The following is an 11448-nucleotide window of genomic DNA, read 5'->3' on the forward strand; positions in this document are numbered from 1 at the left end:
TATGGGCAAATGAAGCTTTCCAAATAGGTAAAAATCACAGGGTGCCAGATCAGGTGAGTAGGTAGGTGAGATTAATGGTTAATATGGAGTTTTTTGTCAAAAAATCAGTGACAAGCGTCGACCGATGACACGGCGCATTATCATGCAACAGGCGCCAGAATCCTGCCTCACGGTATTGTGGTCGAGCACGACGAATGCGTGACAAAAGACGCTTCATAACACCAAGGTGAAACACAGCATTAATCGTTTGGCCAGGTGGGACGAACTCTCGGTGTACAATACCCTCGGAATCGTAAAAACAAATCAGCATTGTCTTTATTTTTGACTTCTTTTTTTGATTTTGGCCGGCCCGACTTCTGATCGTCACAGAGGTCCTCACGACCTTCTTGGAATCGCTTAAACCACTCATGCACATTACCACGGCATACGCACTGATCACCATAAACTTTTTTCATCATTTGAAATGTTTCAGTAAACGTTTTCCCAAGTTTAAAACAAAATATAATATTTGCTCTTTGCATTTTACGACCGATGACCAAAAGCTGCTGTCACTTTTTGATCGATAATATCGATTGTAGTTATTCAATTGTCTTAAAATTTTTACGAAATGTCAACAAGAAATCAAACTTTTTATTTCATATACCCACCAATAGGTGGCGCCACCAGAAACAGTTATATTTTAAAAGTTCTGTTTCTTTTGTGACAGACCTTGTATATACGAATTCACATACAAATCTTTCTATACATAGATATACATATATGTATGTATATAAAGCTCTATTTGTGGAAAACAGGTGTTTTCAAACTCACGGTAATGAATTTTAATTGGCCATTCACTGGTTGAATTAATCGATATATGTATGTATGTACATAATATGACCCGGCTTTAAGTTTTCTTATTTGTATTGAAATAATATATAACTTGTTATGTTCTATATTATTAATGTCACTTTTAGACTTTTTGAATGTGATTTTGGGTGTGTTTTTCTTGAACCATTAGGACGGCGTCCAACAAACCAATACTTGACCTTCAAATAAGATATCTCAGATTTGTTGTTAAAAATATCAAAGGTAAAAAACACCGGTGGGGTCCTCTACGTATGTAAGAGGTAGCTAGGGGCAAAAAGGGTCCTATCACCTGCCCTTACGAATTGATGTGTTCAACAGCGGCAGTCAATTCAAGCTCATTTTATGGTTGTTGTTGTTGTTGTAGCGGCAGAATTATGCCGAGTTGACAGTCTTTGGCTGGATAAAAATTCCTGTCCGTTCCGGATACGTAGACCCGACTGTCGTGAGAACGGCTTAATTTACGGCGCTTTGGGGAGGTGGACCGCTGCCAGTAAAATCTCATGCAGGAAATAAGAGTTATTAAGAGTGTAATTAACGTTAACTGTAGTTGTATTTAAGTGCTTTTATATGTATGCTGAAATAACGCTTCGTTTCAATATCATATTGGAAACGAAGAATCACATTACCTATAATTATCATCATGAGTTTGTATGATCCTTGACGAGAATGAAAGCTCCATCATTATCGATATACTTCACTTACGGTAATCGCCTGACTAAATTGAAATATTTTAGTGCTCAGTTTTGAGACTTCTTTTCCAGTGTTTTAAGATATGCTTCTAATTACTTCCAATGATATAATATAATCTCAGTTGACTTTATTTATCTAATATATGCATTTGCTATTTTATATTTTTACGTATAAATTGTTTATAAGTATAAATGAAGTTATATTGAACAATATTATTTATTGTACATTATAAGTAAGACATTGTCGCCAGCAGTCAAAATTTTAAAGTTAGTAACAGTTATTATAAATTTACACATAATCTCCAAAAACAAACGGCTTTGTGAGGGTAGTAGTCATGCTTGGAACTTGTTTTGCACTGTTAAAGAAAAAGGAAAATATCAGAGTTAGTTTTTTTAGTCTAAGCTTATAAATTATAAAGATTAGCTTCAGTTTATTGGAGAGTCTTTATTATTACTTTTATAATTTTAACCCTTTAACAATTTAAGCGTTCACTCGAAAATCAAACTTTTCAGGATTTATAATAATAACGTAAAGTTCAATGAAATATTTTTCAGAACTTAATATTGTAGGTGATAAATATCTCTCCTGTGCTGATTACAGATAATTTGAAATGACAATTATACAACTCTAAATATTAGAATTCATAATTTTTTCAAAAAAGATTAAAAAGTCCTGGGAGCTTTTAAAACTAGTTAGATAAAACGGAAAATATTTAATTATTCATCAATATTTATTTTTTGTCTTCAAAGTAATGCCCTTCAGATGTAATACATTTATGCCAACGATTTTCCAGTCCTCGAAACACTTTTCATAAGCACTTTTTGAGATGGCCTTCAGCAACTTCAGTGAATTTGGTTTTATCTTCCACGCAGCGGCAATTTTAGTTTGGGGAACAAGAAAAAATCACATAGAGCCAATTCTGGTGAATATGGTGGTTGTTCGTTAATATTCATTGCGTTTTTGGCTTTAAATTCGGTTACAATCGTGACTCAATGCGACGGTGCATTATCATCGTGTATAATCCATGAATTGTTTTTCCACAATTCCGGCCATTTTCGACGAATGTTCTCATCAAACCACGCACAAAAAAACAATTAGCATTTGTGGTTTTGGCTTGTTTTTTTTCTCCCTTTCGATGATTGTTGACTTGCGTGCAAGTCAAGCTCAAATATCCTTGGCTCATAGGTAGTTAAAACGCTCTTCATGAATTTGGTATCGGATTTCACACGATTAGGCATGTTCAAAGAGACCTGTTTACGGCCTTCTTTTTAAAAGAATTCAGCGGCATCGGGACGAGTCATGCAAGAACACGTTTCATACCCATAATATCAACCAAAATCATTCCAACGGACTCGCGATAGCTGTTGAGCTCTATTGCCATCTCTCTAATATTTTCCTGACGATTTTCAAGCATCACATCCTTCGAAATTTGGTTAAAAATACAAAATTTGAGACAAATTCTTTGTTCGATATTTTTATCCATTGTAAAAATCGCAACGCACTACTAAAGGGTGCTGACTTAAGTAACTGCTGTAAACAAACAATTGGAGAAATGTTTACTACCGTTCGGAACTCGATGTGTAGCTTTAAATACTAGTGTATATTTCATCCACAAAAAGGGCTTCTTCATAAAAATACAACAATGGATTTAAGGTCTATTTGAACTTGTATAAACATTCAAAACGAACAACAAATTGGAGGAGTACTCATGTAAACAACAAGAGAAAATAAGTAGAAAGGCAAGTGTCAACCTTATGACATCTTAAAGCTTTTTCTTATCTTTACATAATTTAAAAGTAACCTGAAACTAGTGAACGCACATGTTACAATTTCAAATAAAACTCTCACAAAAAAAAATTTAACTTTGTAAATAAACAACATTTAAACATAACTTACGCTGTTTTAGTCTTCACTGTTGCTATGGCGTTCTTCATGAGCTGCTCTATATTGGTATTATCTCCTTTAAGCTTAATTTCATCACATAAGGCTTGCACGAATGGGCTGCCGGAGTCGGTGCGATATGACACATAACCTTAAAGAAAATCGGATATGAGCATACATTGCTTATCATTTTAATTTATAATTTTGTTACCTTCAAAAGTACTGTAACATTTCAATATTTCAGTTGGCGGTCCGCGTGTCGTATAAGCATCTGTTTTATATTCACCCGGTACCAGGTCACCTTTACAGGCTTGTATAATGAATATTTTCGGTTTGTCCTTCAACGTTGGTATATCTAGTATTGGATAAAGTATGACTTCGTTCAAATTGTAGACGCCATCGGTGGCCGCAATCGAATCATTTGCACTACCATGGCTAAGTATAACAATTACCAGGCAAGAATAATTTTTGAAATTCTTTGTTGTTACTAGAAATATGTAAAGAAATAACAAAGTTAGTGATATGTACAAAGATATTTATATTATTGCCATATTTTATATGTATTTTCTTGATGTCAGCCAAGTGGAGAGTTATACAGAGTTACTTAGAGTTAATACTTTGTGTATGGTCTAGCGGCAGTTAAGGTTATGCGTCGCGCCCATACTAAGTAGATAAGCAATAACTAGACTTTCTCGGTAAAAATTATCTGCGTCCGTCATATAGGAACAGAAGGAAATGAAAGGGCGGACGAGCTGGTGTTGGGCTCTTGGCGAACACCTCAGTTCGTGTAACAGCAACTAAAATATGCCGTTTCCCTTTGGGGTAGTGAATGGTGGACTGTTCCAAAAGCTTATATGTTTAAGTAAGTATACACTAAGTAACATTGTAGGAGTTATCACAGGACAAACACATCTAAGATCCTACCTTCATAAACTGGGTAAAGTGGAGTCGACAAAATGAAGAGAGTGATGGGATTAATGGTCAGCCTTCCTGACTGACTTTCGACTTTGATCAAAAAAGAGGTATTCTATCAAATCCACTCAGCTACTGGACCGGTTTGGAATGCAATGGGCCTAAGATTGGCTTAAGTTTGGACGCTTGTGTGGTAACAGCTAGTATTAGTCAGGAGACAGCAAAATATTTACAAAATATTCGAGAAGAAATTTAGGTATTCTAACTATAATATATCTAGTACTGAGACGCGGGAAATTTCTACAAAGGATAATTAGTTGACGAGAAGTTGCATAACGAATGCAATTGGAGCCACATAGATATTGTGAGCTAAACATTTTACTACCACTCTCCCACAATTTGGGAATCAATTTGACTGTTCTTAAGATTAAATGGTGTTAAGATTTAAAGAAGAGAATAGAAGAATAGATGGGAATAGGTACGTCATTCGTCAAAGAATTGTCCTAGTCCCTCAAGCCATTCAATTTGTTTGCAGCTTCCGACAATTATTTGGTCTTATTGCGGCCTGATCAATTTGGATATGGTTCGCTTCGAAACTAATTAGAGGACGCTGCAATTTAGAACTTCAGTGGGATCTATAGGTATACGTTTTGCCAATGTGGTCGTTTGGCTTCTGATTTCGTTACAGATCTTTTGAGAGATATCGGCAAAGAATTTAAATGTTCTCCGAATAGAGGATGGTAACCGAATAGAGGATAGCTACAATCTACAGCTGTAATGTAATGTATTTGTCCAACGGGTTAATCAAAAAATTTCGAATTATTTTTGTTAATGTTAAGAAATTACTCACATTTCCTAATAGTATCCTTGATATTGTTGACTGTAGGATTCTTTTTAGTGTCCACATTCAATTTGTACTTCAGCAATGTTTCCTTTATGAGCTTCGCATCATAATCGCTGCCGTCACGCTTGTCAAATCGCGTCTTGTCCGCAAAGTCCACGGTATTGAAAATCACAGCGTAACCTGGCTTTAGATTAGACTTGACTTGGACTGCACTGGCACTTAGTGACTTTTGCGGCAGCGACAACGTTTGCGTCGAGGGCTTGATCGCTGGCGTAAAGCTGCTGCTTTGCGATAAAGGCTTTGTTGTTAGCGGTTTTGTGCTGGTCAAAATTGGTGAGAGATACATAGAACTGGTGGTGGTTGTGGGTTTGGTGTAACTAATCGCGTCACGTGGCCTATACGCGCTATTGCCATAAGGCGACACATAATTTGGCGTTATTGTTGTTGCTGATTTAGTATTAGAATATGCTGGAGTTATTGTTGTTGCTGGTGTATTGGTATTAAAAAATGCGGCTCTTTTGCTTGCAATACTGGTGTCACTCGAGCTCGTACCTATTTTCGAGATGGCCAACTTACTGCCGCTGCCACTTTGACTGCGACTGTAACTATTTACAAGTGGAGAGACGCTTGTTGTTGTACTGCGACTATAACTATTTGCAAGTGGAGAGACGCTTGTTGTTGTTGTTGTGCTGCGAATGGGTTTCATCAATGATGAGCCAGTCGGCGGCGTTGAGCTGGGAAGCGCTGGCAGCGCCCTAAGCATCGACTGTGGAGCATAGTTATCGACATGAACGTTAAACGTTGTTGTTGTTGGCTTACTGCTGGTGAAATCTCTCCACGACGCACCCGACCCCATTTTTGTACCAGTCGACTGTTGGAATTTCATTTTTTGCTGTTGCAGAAAGGAAGTCTGTGTGCCGCCATTTGTTTGCGTAACTGTAGTCTCCTGTTTGGTCCATGATGTAGGATTGGTGAAATTCGGAAAGGGACCAGACGTCATTAACAGCTCAGCCAATTCCTCTTTAGTGGGTGTACGACGTATTGAGATCTCAGTGACGCGAGCAGTCTTTTGATTCGTCACCGTTTGCCTGACGGTTTGATGAGTCATTTTGTTATTTTCATTGTCGAAAATCGTTGCACTTTTTTCGGTCGTATTCGTTGTCTCCGAATGCGCAGTGGCAGTGCGCACTTTCATGCGTGGATCCTGTAGCACCAGGGCGTTGTTTTTAGCTTCTTTGGAATCATTTGGTTCCTTCTTTGCACTCTTTTTAAACATTTTGCACAGCTGTTTCAAAGAAATGTCTACAACTCACTAACTAACAATTTGTGCACAACAAAAGGGTGCTAGAAGATAAGAAAAGATAAGAGCGTGTGTTATCTACAGGCAAATGCGAGGCATATTCGTTCTATTGATACGCTACATTTCGATCACAATGCAATAATACACCCAATTTTTTTCTGTTTACCATTTACTTATCAGAAAAAGAAGTAATAACAAGAAAAAACGTTGGCTTCGGTTCTCTTCCCTCCATTCACAAATACAAATTATTCTTTAAAAAGAAAACAAAACTTATTCCGATCATTCAGTTTGTATGACAAAAACTGTGGGACTACTAGTTCGCGTTTATATAGGCAGACGGTCAGATGGGCCTGGCTAAATCCACTCAGCTCATACTGCTGAGTCTCTGAAGTTTACTTCTGGCTGTTACGAACTTCGTGGCAACATAATAGATTGTCAAAAAAGTCTTGCGGTATTTTTATTGAATTTTTTTTTTTATTGAAATTGAAATGAATTTTTGATGACTCATGCCCAGCTCTTGACCGATGCTACTATGCTGGTCTCTTTCGACCAATTCAACGATTTTATCGCAATTTTCGACGACAGGCCTTCCGGGGCGTGGTGCATCTTCGACTACCTCTACACCAGAACGAAAACGTTGAAACCATCCTTGTGAGGTGGAAATGGAAACTGTATCGGGTGCATAAACTGCACAAATTTTATTTTACTGTAAAATATGTCGTATTTTCTCTTTATTTTGCTCCATGTTTGCGACGCTATAATTCACGAACGACTTAAAAGAAACGGCAATCAATCAAACACGTGTTAGCGCGTGAAATGAGCTTTCCAAAAAGGTATAGCATGACCCGATGCGACAAATGAAACTAGAACTACGCGCTTTCAGCGCCAACTAGCGAAAATACCGCAAGACTTTTTTGACAACCTATTATTAAACCTTTTTGTGGGTATAAAAACATATAACGAGCCTAACCTCACTCTCAGAATCAAGTGCTATATAGAAAGCTTTCTCATTTGACGAGATATCTTCAGAAAATTTGGCATGTATTATTATTCAAGGCAACGGTGCAATCTCCGCAGAAATATTTTAGATCGAATCACTATAGCATATAGCTGCCGATCAAACGAACCGATCAAAATCAAATTCTTTTAAGAAATATTTTGTATTTGTGAAGGGTATTATAGCTTCCATGCAGACGAAGCTAGCGTTTTTTTCTTTTATTTCGTAATCATTTTTATTACACGTAAAAATGAAGAGATAATCAATTTCTCTATAATTTTTTTACTAATACGTAGGTTGCCTTTTATATTTCGGTATTTGGTAACACTAGTGTTCCAAACTGGCGACTCACAACTTTACCGTTTGACATTTTTGATATTATACATACTCAGAAAGTTTTGATATACAAGCGGTTTTTGTTGTATTCACTTCGGCCAAAAAATTGATTTAATCGCGAAGACTTCGCGACATTATTCTTCACATCGACGTTCGATGAACTTAAGGGGTTACATGGACTTACGGTTTTCAAAAAATTTAATTTTTTATAGTCCTAATCAATTTTACAACAGTTCTAGAATGACCTAAACTTGAACCGAGTAATAGTTTCGAAGATACAGTCTTGAGAACTTGTGCGCTCGAGGCTAGCTCTGCTAAGTGCGCCGACTTTAAACGCGTTTTTTCTCTGTGTTTTTGAAGTCGGTTGGCAAGATTTCTCGAGAACTACTCAACCGACCTTCTAGAAATTTTACACAGATCCTTAAAATACAATTCTTAAAGACTTGGACGAAGGATATTTTCTTCGATTACAACTATTTGAATAAAAGAATCTCGCGAAATTTTAATTTTTTTGTAAAAATATCTGCTAAAAATCCAATTTACAGTTTTCTTCCTTTCAGAATTTCTTTGTTTATAGCGCATGTTTTTAACAACAAAAGATTCTAATAAAACATTTATTTTTTGATATGAGAAAAAAATGTTGAAAAAAGCTATTTTTCACCTGAGGAAACCCATGTAACCCCTTTATTCAATTTTTGGCGATTAAGCACCATCAAGTACTATTGTTTATCATTGTTGTGGTGAATTCAATCGATTTTAGGCACTCAAAATATGAATTTGATGAGTAAACCAGTCTTGACTTGTCATCGAATGACTTCTTTTTTCCACGTACGTAAGAAATAAACTAAGAGGTCAACGCTTTTCACCAACCGTAGAGGCGGTTTTTGCGTTCAAAACGCATGCTCTGAAGATACCTCAATCTGAGTGGCAAAAGTGCTTCGACAATCGGTTCAAACCCATGCAAAGGGTTATCTTAATGGAAAATATTCTGAACAACAATAAAGCGATTTTGAATGTTTATAATTGTTTTTGTTCTGTAGTCCAAAATATAAAAGGCAACCCTCGTAAACATAATCTTTCAATGGAAGTTTGCTAAAAATAATAGAGGCTTAAGCGTTAGAAACAAAACTGCTTATTGTGAACCCCCGAATGTTCAAATATAAAGGTAAATACGAGAATACACCGGTTCGTTCGATAAATTGCCTTTGTTTAGGTCCACTTTCATAGAAACCCTATTAGCAAAAAACTTGAACAATAAAACTTTTCTTGAGATGAATACACATCGATGTGTGTGGCTTGACGTTGTCCTGATGGAACACAATACCATTCCTATAGGCTTAAGAGAAAATTGATAAACATTACTGGCCGTCAATCGTAACTTAGCCACGGCATGCGCCGACTCACCGTAATTAGACCACGACCGTTTTCACTTGACGTTATCGTAAATTATCGCTTGCGTTCTTTCCTTCATCAAAGAGAAACTGTAAAATATTTTCTCTTTGCTAGTGTCATCTTCATGCGACTTTTTCAAACTGCTCTTGGAGAAAATAATTCGAGCTGCAGAACTGAATAGGGAAGGTACTCTCTTCTATAAGAGTGTACAACTGCTGGTGTACGCCGATGACAACGATATCATTGGCCTCAACAACCGCGCCGTTAGTTCAGCTTTCTCCAGAATGGATAAAGGATGCGAAGCAAGTGGGTCTGGTAGTGAACGAGGGCAAGACAAAATATTTCCTGTCATAAAACAAACAGTCGTCAGTGTTGTGTAAAATATTTCTTGTAAAACTTATGACAGGGTCAGTTTGTAGTCCATCTCTGTTGTTTTACATTCGCTCAAACCAGGCAGTTTAGACATCTACTTTTAAAATTTTCTATAACAAATTTTGAGTTAAACGAATCTTTCTGGCGTATATGTCACGATTTCAACTCTCATTCCAGCACATCTGATCTAACAGACTCATTGTTTAAATGAGTTCAGCCTGCCCGGAAAAACTGGCGCACACAGCTCAATTCCCCATCTGATGACACTACACTAATACATTACCACTCAACATAACTCACCACACTTCTACATCAATCAACCCACTCAACAAAAAGGATGGTCAAAAGGGAAAGCGGACACATTCGTCATCTAATATTCGTACTACACAAGTCGCCCATCCACTAACGCTTCATACTGCGCCGTGGAATTACCACTTTGGCTTCGATCATCATCGTTCCACCCGCGCCGACAACGATCCAACACATCCTAATTCGATTCGACGCGATATGTCATTTCGCAAAACATCGTAATCAAAACAACGGATAACTTTGAATAAATTGTACTTTTTAAATATACAACTCTTTTTTGCTCTTAAACACTCGCGCGAGTGTAAGTGCATACTGAGTCATCAGTGGTTTGTATTCCCAATAAATTGGGTTGTTAATTAATCACTAATTCTTTATCATAAAAAAAAATATTTTATTTACCCTTAACAAGTAACTTTTAAAAATAATAGGGGATGTTCGAGCAAGTAAATAACTGCAACAATATTGCAACCCTGATGTTTTTTTGCAGATACTCAGCTGATACTTAAATAAATATTTTGCAAATATTTTGCGCGGCGTGCAGGTGCATCAAATAAGTGAAGTTTAAGAAGTCTTAAAAATTAATTTTTAATAAATTTAACAGTGGATAACTTGATGGATATTGAGTGTAGTTTGCTTCTTAAATGCAAAAAAGCAAGGAAACAAAGTTTTCTGCGTAAAAAAGTGACTTATGACTGAAATTTTAAAGAAGAGGGCAATAGTAAAATCGCAAAACTTCTTTAAAACAACAAAAAACATTTTCGAATGCCTCGTGAAACACAATTAATGATAATAAATAGTTATAAAAAAAAAATAAAAAGCGATTTCGCTTGCCTCATTTTTTCCATCATAAATTTTGTTTATGGCGATTTTGTCACTTTTACGCGCAAGAAATGTCAAAATTTGAGTTGCTCGAACGTTTGACATACGCAAAAGTTGATAAATTTTTGCGTCGAATATGATGCTTTGCAATATTGCCGCAGTGATTGAGACTCGAACATCCCCATAAACTTACTTTAAACTAATTCTTAATTATGGCTGTTGGAAGTTTTTGATTCTGTAGCTGAGCAGCTTAAAATCGCAACGCTTAAAAACTTTCTCCGCTAATTTCGGTCGTTTGCGGATTGCGCGCCTCGCGTCGGTTGTGCGGAGGAGGGTGATCGTTGGGTACTATTATTATTATTATTACCATCTAAATAAACCTTACAAAATTTTGAAAAAATGATAAGAAGAGGAATGTCTCTCGTGAGCGTGAGTAAGAGAAGTTGCCGCTAATTAGTATCAAAACCAGACGCTTTTATTTGCTTTTTTAATTGTTCCGCAATTAATTATGATAATTTCTCCCGCATTCAACGAAGCCGCGCAAACTCCAATGGGTTAACTGTTATCTAATACTTACATATTAATGCACATATGTTTTTTTTTTTTATAATAATTGTTGATTCTATTTATCTTAGAGTAAATCACTGCCTTGACTACTTGTTTTTGTAAATTGCCGCGCGTGTTAACAATATACTGACTGCGCTTATGGCTATAAAAAATATTCTAAAGTCGTTAGCACTTCTGTGC

The 11448-nt window shown here is 36.5% G+C and overlaps 1 protein-coding gene across 3 annotated transcripts; it reads right to left on the reverse strand.

Annotated features, from left to right (window-relative positions):
* Positions 1-1749: 1749 nt before the first annotated feature.
* Positions 1750-11448, reverse strand: LOC120772664 (mucin-5AC-like). 3 transcript variants are annotated; one of them, XM_040101397.1, is made up of 5 exons: positions 11279-11448; positions 5183-6520; positions 3632-3907; positions 3436-3571; positions 1750-1894 (listed from the first exon to the last, which is right to left on the reverse strand). In XM_040101397.1, the coding sequence occupies exons 2-5, from the start codon at positions 6450-6452 to the stop codon at positions 1828-1830; spliced, it is 1749 nt and encodes a 582-aa protein (XP_039957331.1). In that variant the 5' UTR covers positions 6453-6520; positions 11279-11448; the 3' UTR covers positions 1750-1827. The 3 variants fall into 3 exon arrangements, with proteins under 3 accessions (XP_039957331.1, XP_039957332.1, XP_039957333.1); XM_040101398.1 differs by lacking the exon at positions 11279-11448 and adding an exon at positions 10895-11075; XM_040101399.1 differs by lacking the exon at positions 11279-11448 and having other exon boundaries at positions 5183-6595.

This window comes from Bactrocera tryoni, chromosome 3 (genome assembly GCF_016617805.1).
Source record: "Bactrocera tryoni isolate S06 chromosome 3, CSIRO_BtryS06_freeze2, whole genome shotgun sequence".
Classification (NCBI taxonomy): Eukaryota; Metazoa; Arthropoda; class Insecta; order Diptera; family Tephritidae; genus Bactrocera; species Bactrocera tryoni.